At 59.5% G+C, this 17268-nt stretch overlaps 1 protein-coding gene across 3 annotated transcripts in view; it reads right to left on the bottom strand.

The window, feature by feature from the left end:
- The window catches only part of BCL2L1 (BCL2 like 1), a 17916-nt gene extending 1544 nt beyond the window's left edge, over window positions 1-16372 (bottom strand). Inside the window, exons 1-2 of one of the 3 annotated variants that reach the window (XM_084271458.1) lie at window positions 16188-16372; window positions 14488-15156 (exon numbers count right to left, since the gene is read on the bottom strand). In XM_084271458.1, coding sequence (XP_084127584.1) covers window positions 14488-15048 — 561 coding nt within the window. In that variant the 5' untranslated portion in view covers window positions 15049-15156; window positions 16188-16372. Of the gene's footprint in view, window positions 1-14487; window positions 15157-15443; window positions 15511-16187 lie in introns of those variants that run through there. The other 2 variants (XM_084271460.1, XM_084271459.1) reach the window with 2 other exon arrangements.
- Window positions 16373-17268: the final 896 nt, after the last annotated feature.

The following is a 17268-nucleotide window of genomic DNA, read 5'->3' as shown; positions in this document are numbered from 1 at the left end:
CACCAGCTTCTGCAGCCAAAGAGGAGCCTCCCACCTCTTCCTTCCCACTGTCACGTCCCAGCAAGACCAACACTCCCATCTCCTGGCCATCACAGGTTGCTCTGCAGCACAATCTGGAATTTGAGAATCCCTGGGGCGAAGGCAGACACTCCAGGTCCCCAAACTCCTGCTTGCTCTGGGTGTGGGAAGAGCAGGCCAAGCATGAGGCCTGGCCAGGAATGCAGTCACTCCAGCCCAGCTTGTCCAAGCTGGATGCTTCTAGTCCATCATCTCCAGCAACAGCAAGACTGGGGCAGCTTTCAACAGAGCAGCAAATGGGCACAGCCCCTCACCCTTCAAGGGAGGCAGGTGGTGACAAGGCTGGGGGCAGATGGCCAAAGGCTGGAGGAGAAAGACAGCAGGGAGAGAGACCACCAGGGTCAAATCCCTCCCAAAAACAGGCTCTCAGAGAGCACCTCTGCTCCCTGCACCCATGCAACATCCCCACAGCATGGTGATCCCCTCCAGCTGCCCACGGCGCCCTGGGGACCTTGGCCAACCATGAAGATAGCGGCTCAGACACCAGCCCACGTGCACTGCAGGGAAGGAGAGGTCCACCAGCAGGTTACATGAGGCAGGGAACTTTATGCCCCAGGAGCTCCAAGGTTTATCAGGGCCGAGCAGAAGCACCGGGGCCAGAGGGAGCTGGAGCTGTGAGCTCCAGGCTTGGGCATCACCAGCAACCTGCCCTGGGCAGCATGGCGTCAGCAGGGACTCAGCGCTGCTGCATCTTGAGCCCATCTTCCCAGCAAGGTCCCCCTGTTCCCTGATAAGTGAATGCAGTTCCAGTAACTGGGCTGCTCTGGGAAAGCAGAGATAAGCCCAGCTGACGCTGCGCTCGTGTCACGCCTCACCACAGCCTCCCGGGAGGCAGGGGCAGCATCCCAGCCTGCCTGGGTCTGTCTGGCAGCTCTGCCTGCAAGCTGCCTCCCGTGCCTGCCCACAGCCTGGGATGAGCTATGACACTGCCACAGGACGTGTGGTTTGGTGCCCAGATCATGACTGGCAGTGAGAGGCTCTTTATGCAGACGCCTCTCCACTGCTCATGGAAAGGTGAGCTCCTGGCTGCCCTGGAACAGCTTGCAGGGCAGCTCCTCACCATGCCCCACACACGTGACTGAGCTCACACACAGCTTTTCACAACAAGGTGTGCTCACCTGCTCCCAGGGCGCTGAGCTGTGTCTCTCTCCTCAACCACAGGCCTCCCCCCACGCAGGCTCAGGCACCTGAACCACCGCCCAGGTGAGCTGTGCACCTCAGCACCCGCCTCTGCCCCACAACAGCTCTTCTCTGCCTTCCACCTAACACTGTCTCCAGCATCTCCAGACTCCCTCAGCTGCCTTTCACATCCCCTCAACCACGAGGAGCTATCAGCAGACCCAGGGGGAGGGTGCTGGGACAACAGGGACTTTGCTAACTCACCCCGGAGTCCCATCACCCCCACCTCACAGTGACAACCATCCCCCTGACTCCCACCATCTCCACAGAGCAGCAGAAGGCAGCCCGCTTCCCACCAGCTCTGCCAGCTGGCACGGGCTCCACTGAGGTGTTATATTGCACTGCAGGGCAGCAGCTCACCCACAGGTGCCATCCAGGGAGAAAGGTGAGGGCTGCTGCCTGCTGCCAGCCCCTCCGCCTGCCTTGGGGCACAGGCACGGACCCAGCCAGCACTGTGATGCAGGAGAGGGACAGGAGGAGAGCCCAGACCTAAGGAAGGGATGTTTTTAATTATGGCACAGGAAATCCCTCTGCTGATAGGTGGTGATGAGCAGCTGAGTGGTGACAGCACAGGGCAAGCAGCAAGCAGGCTGTCGGGGATGGAGGGCACGTGTGCCAGCCAGCCACCCACAGCACACTCAGCAGGAAGGAGGATGCTGTGCCCTCCTCATGTACACCCCAGAAAAAGCCTGTGGATTAGGCAAGACCTGCCCCACTGAGCCCCAGGGTCTCCACAGCCTCCTCCTGACCCATGGGAGGGGATGTCCCCACTGTCCCCAGGAAGGCTGCAGAGGTGGAAGAGGCTGTGCAGTTACCCAGCCTCTCTGGAGGGCAGGCACCAGGAGAGGGCAGGCACCGGGATTGGGCTCCCACAGCCTGGGCAGGGAGCTGGGCAGGGCCGGCAGCCCAGCCTCCCAGCTGCCTTCTCTCCCCCACGGCATGTGCCACCGAGCTTGGGGAAAGGCAGTTCCAAGAAGCGTGTTTTGAAGCTCTTACTTCTAAGAAAAGGAAGTGTTTGCTGCGCAGGAGATAAATGGCATATGGTGAACTGAAAGCTATCGGGTGCTCCAGGCGGAGCGGAGCACAACAAGAGCCCGGTGTGGGCAGGGGGGACGTGAGCCCCTCTCCCCCCCTTGGGAACGCAGCTGGGGGCCGCAGGGGACCTGGGAGGAGAGCACCTTGCCTTTCCCTGGGGAGGCTGTCCCCAGAAGCTGTGAGGGCTCAGCTGCTGCACAACTGCAATCGCAGATGCATCCCCTGGGAATGGCAATCCCAGACCAAGGGGAGTGGGAAAACAGGCAGGAGTGTCCTCCCTCCCCATCCTGGGGGCAGGCTGAAGGTTAGGGAAAGGCAGCTTGCTCGGTTCCCACACAGCCCTGGGCCCCAGTCGCTCTGCACCTGAAGCCCAGCACTCCCAGTACCGATTCTGACCTCTCTGGCCTGGTGTTTGGGATCTCAGGCTTGCCCAGACACGTCCAGATATTTCTGGCCTCCCCCAGTCACCTTTATCTGAGAGGAAATATTTGGAATTCCTGAGACGATCACAAGGACTGTGGTAGCAACAGCACGTCAGTGTCTCAACCGCCTTCCCTGCAAGCTGTTGGGCCTCTTCCACCCCAGAGAGGACAGGCTGTTCCAGCACCAAACACCCGTCATATCCCTTTCCCCACCCTGGGTGACAGATACGTCCGAGAGGAAGATGCTCTGGGGCAGGAGATGAGGAAGCTGCAAGAGGTTGTGCCTATGCAAAAGGCACCCCCCCGGCTTCACCTCCCCTCCCGCAGCGCTGGGGAAGGACACAGAGTTTTCCTGCTGGAGCCTAAACCAGCATTTGTGGGGAGGGGCTTCCCTCCATCTGCACGTGCTGCTGGCAGGAGGCAGGACCTGAAGATCCTGGCTGTACTGGTGCCCACCACAGAGCAGGGGCAGGGAGGTCCTGCAGCACAAAGACTCTCAAGGCACCCAAACACAACCCACTGCTGGGGGGGACACACACAGGAGGCATTCAAACACTGCCCAGCAGTAACACAGGGCACTGCACGAGAGAGGAGAGAGGAGTAGGTCTGCCCCAAAGTGCTCTGTTTTGGGTGGGAGGGCAGATTAACCAGGCACAAGATCTGGCTGAGACAGCGTTCCATCCTGGCCTGGGAAGAGGAAGGGGAAGACCCAAAGTTTCGGCTTCTTGCTGGTACCCACCCCCCGAGGTTCAGCTGGTTCCATTCACCACGCTGCTCAGCAGCTTCCCCGGCCAAGCAGGAGGCAGAGCAGTTGCCAGATCCCATTCAGGGCCAGCAGAGCAGGTTCCTCTTTCATGATAAGCCCCACACTGTAGGAAAGAGGATTCATTAAGGGACACTGAGCCACAGGGGCAGGTGAAGGAAGCAGATGTGTGCAATGAATCCCCATCTGGTCCCTCGCAAGCTGCTGACAAGGGCTGAGTTTGGGTGCTCAAAGCTTCCCTCACACAAAGGGTGTGGAGGTCACTGAGGCACTGACGAAGCTCTGCAGACTGCCAGAGGAGAGCCAGGCTGTTCCTGGTGAAGCAGTGCCACTCAGTCTGACTTTGAGTGGGAGATGGAGCTTTCCCTGTACCCCCAACACCCAGCAGCCTGTCTTTGAGGCACACCCACAGCAGCCAGCCCAGCACACACAAAGCCCTTTCCCACCCATAGACTTGAACGTGTTTTATCATAAATTAGGGTTTTTTTTCTCCAAAAACCTCCTGCAGGATAAGCCAGCATCATTCCCAGACAGATCAACGGGGTGCAGAGAGGTTAAGTGCTCTGCCTAGAGCTGCACACAAGCCAGCAGCATGAGCCACAGCATCTGACTCCCAGTGCAGGCGTTGTCCCCATCACGAGGCAATGTTTCACTTGAAAACAAAGCTGTTTCTGTTACACCTTGGCTGTAAGTACAGCTGTGTTACCCCTAAGAGCTCTGACACCAACCGCCGGCCAGGAGCAGAGTCATCTGGATGAGCAGACATTTGTTAATGAGATGCTGGGCATAGTTCTGTGCTGAGCAGTGAGAAGAGGAGGGGAGAAGAAAGGCAGCAGCTCGGCACAGACCACAACAAAGCCCTGCTCCGACAGCAACCTGTTCCCAGAGCCCCTCTGGGCTGCCAGCTCACCACAGCGACCGGCATATGGGAACCTGGAGGTGAAGGATGGGGAGGGGGGAAAAGGCAGCAGAGATCTTCCAGGAAAACACCCCAAACCACAAGGTCAGTGTTCCCAAAGGCTGCCATGGGGATCCTGTAAACACAGCTCAGCGGGTCCCTACGCACTCTGAAAGTGGAAGAGACACCCAGGAGGGTCCTTCCTCTGCCCTGTTGTCCCAAACACCACATCCACGTGTGGCCCCAACTGCCCCCAGCCCTGTCTGAAGCCCAGGCCCTGAAGGAGGGCAGCAGGCACACAGCACTGCCTGCAGGATCAGGACTGGGGGTCAAGGCGAGCCCCCGACTCAGGCGCATCATCCCCCAGCCAGGGCAGAGGTACCGGAGCTTCTCCACATCCACATCCCCATCTTCACACCCCTGGTCCCTATCAGCACCCCGGGCAGGCTCTGGATGGGGTGGGGAAGGGGCTCTAGGGACTGGGGAGGGGGAAGGGGCTCTGGGGACAGCACGCTGCAGGTGCAAAAGCTCCAGAGACCCAGCTCTAACTGTTATGCAAATGCTGACCTCCAGGGAAGCAGCTGCCGATCTCCATGACAATGGCAGGGAATGCCACCCGCCTCTCCTGCCCGGGGAGCGGGCACTGGGGTGCTGCCCCAGCTCCCGGGCTCTGCTGCCTTCAGGGGAACCCGCGGCCTGAGGGGCGCAGCCAGCAACTCAATCGGGTTAATTAAGCAGGCGCATCCCCACCTCGCCGTCCTCCCGGCCGGTCCAGCCTCCCGCCGAGCCCCAAGCCCAACAAACCCGCGGGGCTTCAGCCTAGCAGGGGGGGTGGGTCAGAGCCAGCTCCTTTCTAACCAGAAACAACCCCTCACTAGCACATTCCAGCCCTAATCCTCGCCGCGGCAGCCTCCTGTCAAAGTGGTTTCATCACCAGCTCCAGGGAACCCGCAATAACCCCACACCATTCAGCACGAGTTCAGCGTGTTCCAAATACATGAAAGGGGCTCTGGTGACAGCTGTAACCCCCCTGTCCCTGCCCCGGGAGGCTGCTGTGCACAGCAGGAGATGGAGAGCAGGGAGCTGCGCTCCCCGCTCCAGCAATCTGCTGAAACATTCATGGGTACCAAAGCAGGGAGTCGGTGCGAATGACTAAGCCACTTGCATCCATCTTTCATCAGGGCTTCTCCCAGGACTAAAGAAGCCGAGGGCTCCCGAAGGTGCTGAAGCCCCTGGCCGGCGGTGGGCTGGCTCTGCTGGCTGGCTGGCTGGCTGGCAGCCGGTGAGGCTCCGGTACAAAGGCAGAGCGAAGAACACATTGGCTGAGCCGGATCCACTCAAGAGATTAGCACCTGCTGGGAATGGGATTGTTTTCCAAAGGGCATTAAGTGGAATAGTGGGGAGGAAAGACGGGTCTCTCTGATGCTTCTCCCCACCGGACAGATGGTGTCTGAGCCCCGGCAGGCAGAGCAGCCTGCCTGCCTTTGTGCGAGGGGCGCGCTCGGGGGGCAGGGGCACACTCCTGCTTTCCTTGCACTTTGTCTGCTGCCCGCAGCCAGCTCCTGCTCCACGCCGGCACCTCGGCAGGGTCCCCCCCCTCCTCCCCAGGCTGGGAAGGAAGCTCAATTTTCACCTTGTCATCGCTGTCCCCAGACGTCAGAGCTCCTGTGGCAATCGTGCCCTTGTGTAACTGTGGGGAAACCTGCGCCCAGGAGACGTGCCAGGCTCACGTGTCCGGGCTGCAGAGACACGTTCCCTCTTGCCCAGGGCTGAGGCGTCTGGTGCTGGTGGCTCTTGCTGGCCCTCAACTGCCCTGGGAGCCTTAGAATCACAGCCTGGGCTGGGTTGGGAGGGACCCGGAGGGTCACAGAGCTCCAACCCCCTGCCACAGGCAGGGACACCAACCTCCAGCCCTGGAGCTGCACAAAGTTGCCCAGGGCCCCATCCAACCTGGCCTTGAACACCCCCAGGGATGGGGCACCCACCCCCTCTCTGGGCAGCCTGTTCCAGCCCCTCACCACTCTCTCTGCAAAGAACTTCCCCCTAATATCCACTTTAACCCTTCCTTCCTTCAGCTTCACTCCATCCCCCTTGTCCTGCCAGTCTCTACCCTTACCCCAAACCCACCCCACAGTGAACAGCAGGATCGCCAGAACCTGAAGGACAGAGTGCAGGGATGGCTCCCAGGGGAGATGGCTCCCAGGAAAGGGCTGCCTGGCTCTCCCACCTTGAGCCACTTGTCCTCCAGCATCCTGGAGCAGCACTGGGCCAGCCTCACCGCTTCCTGCTTCTCCACCTCACCAGGCTGCTGTAATTCTTACATGCCACTTGAATGAAAAAGGGGAAAGGGTGGAGGTGCAGGAAGGGGAGGAAGATGTGCTCATTCTGTTTTCACTTCCTGTTAGGCCACATGAAATCTCAAATGATTCAGGCCACAAAGTCCCTTTTAGCAAAATCCTTACTGACTGGAGGGCAGGAAGCAGAGCAGGCAGCTGATGCAGCAAACGCAGGAGCGAGCGGGGCAGTACAAGGAGACTGTGCTCTGCCCTGGGCTCCTCCATACGTGTTGTTGCATGAAATAATCACTGGCTGGTGCACTGGAAGCTTCTAAATGAGGTCAGTTGCTCTAATAAAAGACATTAGCTCTCCAGCATGTTTAATACACTGGTGAGCCACATCATTACAGGATGGCAGCGCTTCCAACACAGCTATGGTGGCTGATTTGCAGGTAGCAACATCTCATTTTCTCCATACATAAGTCATATGTCACTCAGATACTACCCAGGGGCACGTACACACCCAACTCCCACATCCCAGCCCAAACCCTGAGCCAGCTTACCACGAGTTACACACAGAGTAGTGTCACGTAGTGCCACCAACCATGCTCCCCACACAACACCCACAGGGTCCCTGAGCCCAGGCCTCTTCTCTGAGCTTCCCAAAGAGCCCTTCACCCTCCAGCAGGGAAGGAAACCTTTCCATGCTCCTTCAGGAAGCAGCCAGCTCCAGCAGCTCCTTCTCTCCGGGTGCTACCCCAAACAGGCAGGTCCCTGCACAGCTCTCCCCCTGTCAGCCCCTCACACACCTCCGGGCACGAGCAGGTCCCTCTCCAAGCCCTGCCTGCTGCCAAGTTGTCATGTTTTTGGAGTGTTTCATTTCAGTCTTAAGAGCACCTGGCTTGCAGTGGTACAGGCAGGGAGAACCTGCCTGCTCTTTGTTCCTGGCCAGGCAAAGCACAGAGCAGAGGGCACCTGCCTTGGCTTCCCCCGAGCTCAGATCAAGGCTGTGAGACGCAGAGCTCTGGGCCCATCCTGGATCAGGAGCTGGGGCAGGAAGGCTGAGCCCAGCCCCACTCCCACTGGAGGCTCCTCATCTCCAGGGCTCATCTCCCCAGGCAGGATAGTGATGCCAGAAGCTAGCTACTAATTGGATCTACTTAAATCAGAAGCTACGTCTGCAGATGCAGCTGAAACACAAGCTTGAGCAGGAAGGAGGATAATGCAATAAATTCAAACAGCTCTCCCCAGGGGAATCACACAGACCCCTGAAACTTCCCTCTTTGCAGACACAGCCTATTACCCTTCCTCGGGCACACTGTGTGGTCCAGAGAGTAACCAGCCCAAAGCCTGCTGGAACACCACATTCCATCCTGCTCCCAGTAGCAGAGGGAAGGCAGACCAGTTACAGCACAACGTTCAGACAGTCCCCATGGCCACGGGAGCCTGGCTGGTTAATGTTCCGAATCCTGCTCCTCCCTCCCTACCCCGGAGGCAGCAGCAGCAGCAGCTCTGAGTGCACTGGGTTTCCCATTAAAGAGATCCTGAGAGACAGCACTGGGCTGGTACACGTGAGCACGTGTCCGAGAGAAGCCAGGGGCGGCTGGAGCGATGCTGGCTGCTTGAGGAGCTGCAGCAGGCGTGCCTGCCTGCAGGCAGTCCTTCCCAGCACTGCTCAGCCCTCAGACTGGGTATTTTCTGGGGTTGCTTGGGTTTTTTTTTTTGCTAACTAAATTAAACATGAGGATAAAATAAGCAAAACGCCTAAAAATAAGAAACAAACCGAGCATTTCCACAGCACAACTAGGCCACAGCTCCCCAGCACAGTCGTGGCAGCCACAGCTCAGCCCCTCGAGCCTCCAGGGCTCTAAACTGACATCTCTCTGAAAAGGCTGCCTCCCGAAACCCACACCTGCTCCCCGGTAACCCAGCTGAAGCCATCTGCTAACGGCTCTGCCTCCTGGCAGCCCTCTTCCCCCTCGCTCCACTGGGCTGTTCTGCTTCTGTGGCAAAGAGTAGTAACCCTGCTCCCCACCCGAACACGGTGAGGGCCAGCCCTCACCCCTGAGGCTGCACCAGAGCACCCAGCAAAGCCCCTGCATCCCCCTCCACGGGTGAGCGACAGGGAAAGCTCTCCCACCTCTGGAAAACATGTCCTCTAATTTAAGCCCTTGGCATCCCAAGGATGATTAGTAGCAGGACTTCAGAGAGATCCTGCACCAAGCACCCCTCTGCACATCCTTCCAGGTGGGGAGCAGGGAGAAGGGAGCGTTTCCCTGCCCACGGCCAGGGCAGCAAACCAAGGAGTGCCCTGGCACCGAGGGACACGGCTTCCCTTTCATGCCTCCATTATCCGCGTTAATCTGGAGCTGCTCAGAACAATAGCGTTGAAGGGTAACATCCCTCCCGGGAGGGCGGAGGAGGAGGAGGAGGAGAGCGTCACTGCTTTCCTGCAGAGCCACCCGCAGAGCATACCTTCGCACTGAATCAGCTAGCAGGTAGGTCAACGTCCCGGCTGCTATCGGGGTCACCAGAGGAGAGAGAGCACCCACCCCCAGCCCCTTTCTGGTCCCACGGCAGAAGCCACCATTAATCCCTCGCCTCTCGGTTCAGCAGGTCTGCCACACTTCTACAACTGATATCCATCCCTCCCCCTCCCCCAGCTCCTCCTGGGAATACTCCAGCTTCACAGTTAGCAGGGAAAGAGCTGCTAGAGAAATACTCCGTGTCACTGTCAGGATGGGACTGTGCTGAGAGCCACCAGCAGCTCGGTAAAAATCAAAGGAGAGGAGCTTAAACAGACATTCACCACCGTTCAGCCTGCAGGACAGAGTGAGCTGCAGGTGTATCACTGCTCCTGGGGGCAAACCACACACACAAATGGTAAGGGAGCTCCAAGGAAATCAACTGCAGCACCCTACACATGTACACAAAGCTGCAGCTTCCACAGGTGGGGGGGAAAAGAGAGAGAGCATGCTGCTCACCCCAACCCCATCTGCTGCAGGGTCACCCCATTGCTGCTGAAATGGGGAGAGACCCACTTTGAGAGCACTTGTGATGAACCCAGAGCAGCAAGAAACAGTTTGTTAATTACTTCACAGGTCTTTTTTTAAAATGACACTCAATTCTTTGGATTAAAGGATCTCTGAGTGCTCTATGAATCTGAGTTCCCAGTGGCTCCCTTGGGAGGGAAGGAAACGTTATCCCTTTTGCTGGAAGACCACGGGGTTAAGTGGGCTGCTCTGAGCCACCGCCAGCGATGGGCAGGAGCTGTGCCTTCCAGAGCTGTGCCTGCTCTAATCACTGATCTAAGGAACACAATCAAACTGTACTGCACACCAAAAGGCAGCAAGGAAGACAGGCAGGGCCCCAAAGAAGGAGAACTGAGTAAATGGGCGATAGAGCAAAGCTCTGGAAACTCGCCTCCACATCTCTCAGTCTAGCGGCAGGAATGCTGCTGCGGGCCGGGCAGGAAGCTGCAGTGGAAGTCATTCCAATGGCATTTCCTGGAGAGCACTGCAGAAAAGCCTCCCAGGTCGAAAAGCAGGGTGAGAAGCTGCCAGGGATCCACAGGCTGAGCCCAGATCTCCAGCCACCAACAAGGATACAGCTACCTGGGACGGCCGCGCCAGGCAGGACAGCCGAGCCAAGACCCTGCTGGCAGCAGCTCCCCCAGCCAGAGGAACACCTTGTACTGCCAAAGGGACACAAGGGACTCAGCTGGCAGGGCAAGCAGTACTTTGCTCATTCCAAGCAGGTGATGACAATGGGGGCATCATCTCAGCTGCAGGAGATCCAGACCTTCAAATAATTACTGAGACCAGAGTGGGAAGCAATAGCCCGACTAGAGCTGGCAGAGCACTGGTTGGGATTCATCTCTGAGACAGCAAAGAGTGTCCTTGGCTACCTGCTGCCTCCTCCTCCTCCAGCCAGCTTTGCCACACGTTGGCCAGCCAGCGAAACCCGTGGCTGGGATCTCACCCAGGATTTAGCAATGCTGGGGCACCCCTGAGACCCAAGGTGTTAACACCCAACCCCCAGAGCCCTGGCAAACAGCGCCCAGCCCCGAGGGAGGTGTGTTCCCTGGACAGCCCTGCCTCTTCCCTGCGTGCTCTGCACACCTCCCAGGGCGTTCCTGGCCCAGGCTCAAGGCACAACAGCAGCAGAACTCAAACTTGCACTTTTCTCACGGTGCCCAAAATGCTTGGGCAGGAAAGGGGTGAGGATCCTGGGTCAGCTGGGGTGGGTTATGTCACACGGTGGCTGTGGGGAAGGCTCCTGCAGGATACCTGGGCAATGGCACGAGGCCAAGAAGCATTTCTGAAGGGCTGAGAATCAAAGGCTGGCTCTCAACCTGAAACCATTGAGAAGGTTTGGAGAGAGAGAGAGAGCACAGGGCGAAATCCCAGCTGCACTCTGTCATATGACACGGGCTGAGTCATTTCCTATCATTCAAGAAAAAAAAAAAATATCAGAAAAAAAAACCCTAGAAAATGAGTTTGCTGCATTGACATCTTCTGAAGGGTTTTCCCCAAAAGAGAACCACGAGCTTCCAGTCCACAGGCAGCAGCACAGCACCTACGTCCCGGCACACCGAGCCCTGCGCAGCCGGGGCAGCAGCGGGTCCTCCTGAGGCTTTGCCCAGTTTGTCATGATGCAGATGTCACAGACTGGTGACAAAGACACTGGTCACTTTCAGGCCTGGTCTGACACAACCCCTTCAGGCTGGGCTCTACCAGACGTTCTGCAGACAGGAAGCCTCTTGCCTCTGTGTCCACAGATCGGCATCCAAGCCCCTCGCAGAACACGCCCTTTAAACCCTGCTCTGAATGGAGCCTCACAGGCAGGAACTACTGCTCATCTTCCTCTCTCACACAGATTAAGCACGGTCAGTACACCTCTGCCAGCCAGGCTCTCTCCCACTCACCCTGCGCTTCCCCCTCCTGCACTCCCACTCCCTACATTTCTCCCTCAATGACTCCCCATCACCAGTGGGATCACTCTTTGAACTTCACAGCTAGTGGGATCTGGTCCTGGACAAAACAGCCACCCCAAGGAAGTCTCCTCTCTGGTTCTGATGGCTAAGCAAGGCAGCAGCTCTCTTCTGGCCGGTTATTAAATACCCCCCATCGGGTTCTCATTTGTTTTCTTAGTGCCAGAACGGGGACAGGAGGGCAAACCCAGGCAGGGCCAGTAATGGTGACAAGATACACCCATGTTAATACCATGTAATGCAAATTACCCCCTCACCTTAAAGAATGGTTTCTCAAAAAACCCTGCTACATTACAGCCCAGCACACAGCAGCCTTAACAGGCCCCTCCAAAAGCAACCTGCACCTCACAGCCACCCTAGGCTTGCCTCTGTTCCACTGCTGGGGAATGAAACAGAGCTTCCTATGCAAGCAGGCTGAGACATCTGTGATGGAACCACACTCCTTCCCTCTTTTAGAGGGGCTTTCCAGGAAGAGAAGTGCTGCAGTGCTGTGAAACACAAACCACCTGGTTGCTGCCAAGCAGGCCTGCCAGAACTTGCATCCTTCTCACCGGGCCCTGCCTGCTGCACCTCTTGGGAGAGCTTTGTTTGCATGGGATAGGCTCTAACAGCTCAGATGACCAAACAGGCTCCTTGTGCAAACAGGGTGGCAGGAAAGGGACTGTTCTGTCACAGCAGAGTGCAGGCTGGCACTCTCTTCTTGCAGGGAGAGCTGGCAGAAGGCCAGCACTTTCCTCCCTGCAGCTGGAGGAGCAAAGCAGAGCATCCCCACGCTCAGCCCACGCGTGAGGCGCTCAGGAGCTCTTATGGCCCCCGTGCTGCTGCTGCACCACACCATCCCTTCAGGAAGAGCCCTGTGACTGTCCCCAGAGAAGGGGCACTGGGGAAAGCTACAGCTGAGATGTCAGACAAGCACCCACTGGGTCTGGGTTTGCAACATGCTGGCAGCAGCCACGCTGCCCAGCCTTTTTTTTGGGTGGCTGGTGGAGTGGGATGCTCAGCCTTTACCACCCTACCCAGCTCCCCTTCTGCTACTGGCACAGCCTGGGCAGCAACACAGCCCAGGTAGTGAAGTTAGAAGCCCTTAGAGGAGAGGAAGGTTGCTCCCCTGGGTGGGAAACACAGCTAAGTGTGATCTTCAAAGCAAGAGCCAGGGGGAGGGTCGGATAGAGAGGAGTCCTGACCCTTCTGCAATCTGTTGAACAAATATTTGCTCCTAACAATGAATTTAGAGACAGACACAAAAAAATTGAAGAGTCTTAACTGTGATGGTTGGGGGTGGGGAACAGAGGGAGGAGGTATTTCATTCCCTGCAAGCAGGGACCAGTGATTTTCCACCAGTGATTTAATCTAAATCCCCCAGAGAGTTCATTTACAAAAAATCAGATTGCATTATCGCCTGGGTCTCCAGGATACAGCCCAATCCGTCACTAACAGCAACAGCCACACTAGCTTGGAAACCTCAATTTGATCACTCAATTCCAAGACTAATCTGTGGCTTTAAAAGCCAAAGCCAGAGGGAGGGGGAAGGAACTCAGCATTTGGCCAGTGTTATCTGTAGGATGAGAGAGCTAATGGGCCAGATAGAGCCTGATGAAATGGCCAGCAGTTCCCTGGTTATTCATCGAAACCAAGCTGCCTCAGCAGCCCCACCCAGGCAGTGCCCCAGGGCGGCCACATTCCTGGAATTCCTGCACCCTGGGTGAACCATGCTCCCCTCTCTCTGGGTAGACCAGGTCCCTCTCACCTCTGGGGGTCCCGGCATTGCTGGCCGGGTGTGAGGAGCTGGGGAGCTCTGCAGGGCTCCTGGGGCTCTCTTTTCAGGGAAGGGCAAAGCCCAACGCTGGGCTTAGAGGTTCCTGCCCTCTCCTTGAGATGCAGGGCCCTGCTGCTGGGATATGAGATGAAGAGGGCTGAAAGGCTTTAAGCCCACCAGCACACCAAGGAGGCAATTCCCCACCGTTTAGATGCTAACGCCTGACAGCATGAACTCTTTCCCAGTGGGCACCAAGCAAAGGTTACACCAGCAGGGAATCACTAAGATGCAGAAGCAAAAACAAAACTCAGACATCTGTAGGTCATATCCCCCCCGCTGGCAGTCCCAGGCAGCCCCACACAGCCAGACCCTGGCATTTCAAGAATGCTTCCTGAAGAAATGCTTATTCATGTTAATACCTCACCATTGAAAGCTTACAGCCTCTGCTGCTGGGGCAGCTGGGAGCACTGGTCCCTGCCAAGGAGCAGCTGCAGGTTTAGCAGCTTCCGGGAGCAAAGAGGTTGCCCCCCACCTCAGCCCTGGGTCCCACTGTGCCAGCTCAGGCAGGCCCAGCAGCCCACCCATCCACCCACCCGATGCTGCTGGGGGGTTTGCTCCACCATGAGCAGAGCCAGAATGAAGAAGTAGCCGTTACCCCAGCAGACCGCAGGCCGGCCCGCCTGAGCGCTCAGAGAGGAGGAAGCTCCCCTCCCTGCAGCTAAATGAGACCAGGAACATGCCTGAGAGAAAAGGCTCTCACCTGGAGAGCTCGGATGATGTTAGATTTCCTTGGAAAATAGGTCTTTTATGCACTTATTCAGGGGAAAGAAGAATGAACAGGGATGGAGAAGGACACGTCTGAGCATAAACTGAGTCATCACAGCGGACTGTCACTCTTGGGGCAGAGGGTTTAGAGCACAGTGGGAAAGACCACACAGCCCTTTATCTCCCTGCAAAGCCTAGGACATGCACGAGCAAAAACAATGCAGGGAGCTGCTCTCTGTTTTGACCAGCAGCCTGTGGGGAGGGGATGGGAGAGGGGGGAGGACAGGAGCAGCCCTCCCCACCGGGGGAGGAGAGTTCTTACCCATCCGCCATTCTCCTGGATCCAGGGATCTAGGTGGTCGGTCAAGTAGGTGGTCATCCAAGACACAATGCGCCCCACCAGTACCCGCATCTCCTTGTCCACGCTCTCCACACACAAGGCTCCCCCGAAGGAGAAGAAAGCCACGATGCGGCCCCAGTTCACGCCGTCGCGGAAGAGTTCGTTCACCACCTGCTCGAAGCTCTGGTAGGCCGTGCCGAGGGTGATGTGCAGCTGGGAGGTCAGGTCGCTGAAGGCTCGCCGGTACCTCAGCTCGAACTCATCCCCGGCCTCTCTCAGCGCCTGCCTGACGTCGGCTGTTTGCAGGATCCCGCGGACTTCCAGGCCGCTCCGGTGCACGGTGGCTCCGTTCACTACGTGACTCGCGGGCGGGTGCCAGGAGGGGCTGCCGTTGAGGACGCCGTCCATCTCGGCCTCCTCCGCTGCCAAGTCAGTCCTGTTCTCATCCTCCTCCTCCTCCTCCAGCTGGCTCCAGCTGTATCCTTTCTGCGACAGCTTGTAGGAAACAAAGTCAATCACTAACTCCCGGTTACTGCTGGACATTTTCACACCTGGGGCGCCCTCAATGAGTCCATGGTCCAGAGCACAGGCAGATCAGCGCTTAGCAGGTCCTGACTCCACTCTTCTTCACCAGCGATGAGAACATCTGACCTTTGCACAGACAAACACCAGAAGAGGAGAGAGAGGGGGGGGGAAAAAAAGAAAACCCCAACAAACAGTTAACGCTCCAGCTTTGAGATGCACCCGAGCTACCCGCACTGATAGCTTATCACCAGACTGAGATCATCCTGCAGCTTTACGTAGAGACCCAAGGCCACGGGATTGAAGCTGCAAGGAATACTGACTGCAACACCCTCCCTCCTCCTCCCAGGAAACCAGCGTCGAGCCCCAAGGGATCCCCCCAAACAGCTCCCAGCTCCCCAACCCCGGGGTCTCACCGGGTACAGGCACCGCCTGGCAGACCGGCTTCGGGCCGGGCTGGGCCGGGGTGGAGACGGCTCTCGCTCTGCCGGAGCTGCGGGCCGGCCCGGCCGTGCTCCGCCAGCCCAGGACTGCCGCGGCGGCAGCACCGCCCCCGCCCGCCCCGGCGCCGCCCGTTAAAGGGCCCCGCTGCCCCCGCCCCCCCCCTCTGCCCGCCTTGCCCAGCGGGGGAAGCGGGCGGGCAGCGCTGCCCGGGGGGTAACGCAGCCCAGCGCGGAGCTCGGTCTGACGGCAGCCGCGGCGCAGCCCCCTCCCCCCCCCCATCCATCCCCGCCCTGGACCCCCCCAGCCTCCCGCCCGCCGCCGCCCCCCCCCCCCGCAGCCGCTCGCTGCCCGCAGGCAGCGGCGAGCCCTCGCCACCGGGGCCGGGGCTGCCACCGCCCGGCCCTCCGCGCTTACGGGAGCGACTCCGGCCGCTCGCTGCGGTTAACGCGCCGGTGCCAAGCCGGGCCGCGGCAGGGCCGCAGCGGGGGCGGCCGGTCAGCCCCCCGCCCCCGGTAACCGCCCCGCCCCTCCCGGCCGCCGTAGCCGCCTGAGGCGGGGCCGCGAGCATGAGGCCCGCGCATGAGGGGCGACGCGGCGCCCGCCTCTCGCCAGCCAATCAGCATCGGGGAGAGCCCCCGAGGGGCGGGGCCCGGCAGCTGGCTCTCCCATTGGCTTAGCAGCACGTCGCTCACGGCCTGCCCCACTCCGCCCCTCACCTCAGCGGCCGGTGGAGGGTCCGGGTCCTTTCCGCCCCTGCCCTGCGGGCCCGGCTGGCAGCGACGCCGCGGGGGGGGGTCGCCGGGAGCCCCGCCGGGCCTCGGCCCGCTCAGCAGTTCCCGGGCTCCTTCCGCATCGCCCGCCAAACGGCCGCCGCGCTCCTGGGCCGCGCCGGGGGGGTGCGGTAGGGTGGGAGGGGGCGGGAGGGGGGCGGTGCGCATGCGCACGGCGCCTCGCATCTGAGCGGCCGGCGGCGCGCACGCGCAGGGGGGCGTGGCGGGAGCGTCAGTTGGACGGAGAAGGAGCCGGGGGGGGAAGCGCCTGCGCACACCGCTTGGTGCCATTGCGCAGGCGCGGAGGTAGTGGGGCGGAGGGCGGGGCGATAGCGCCCCCTGTCGGTTGTGCTGAGGCCTGAGGGGCGCCGCCGGGCCTGTGGGCCGCTCCGGTCCCCGCCCTCGCCACGTAGGTACAGCAGAGCTTGTTGCTGTGGCTGCCCCTTCCCCGCAGCATCTCAGGAGCTCCGGGAGCCTGCGGGGCTGCGCCGGGCAGGCTTCAGCGGGCGGTCTCCAGGTGGCGGCTGCGGCACCTGTTCGTCGGAAGAACCCTTCCGTGTTAGTAGAGCCCGGCGTTCCGGCTGCCGCGGGGGAGCTCTGTGCGGGCTTTGCAGTAGGTAACGTTGCCTAAAGCACGGCTCCCCGCAGCAGGGGCCTGGCTGCCAGGGGAGGGCGGGCGGAGCTGCCTCCCTTAGGTCAGGCAGTGCGAGGAGTCCCGCCTACCAGCCGCTGATAGGCCGCCTCTGAACGCCACTCTATGCGCCGCCTCTCCTGATTGGCCGCGCGCTCCCCGCGCTATGCCTTGTGGGAGTTGTAGTTTACCTCTGACCCCTTTTCTGCGGAGCCGCGCGGGGCGGGCACTACACTTCCCGACAGCCCTTGCGAGACGCAAGGGGCTCGGCGAGGCGGGGTTTGCTCATCCGGGCTCCTTCGTAGGCCCACCCAATCGGCACGCACCGAGGGTGCTCCCTGGGCGCTGATTGGTGGGTTTGGAAGGGCGAGCTGGGTTTGAAATCCGTTAACGGCG

Source organism: Gallinula chloropus, assembly GCF_964237585.1.
Source record: "Gallinula chloropus genome assembly, chromosome: 16".
NCBI classification, from domain to species: domain Eukaryota; kingdom Metazoa; phylum Chordata; class Aves; order Gruiformes; family Rallidae; genus Gallinula; species Gallinula chloropus.
The sequence above is the reverse complement of the archived record's forward strand: the minus strand, read 5'-3'. Positions and strand labels throughout refer to the sequence as shown.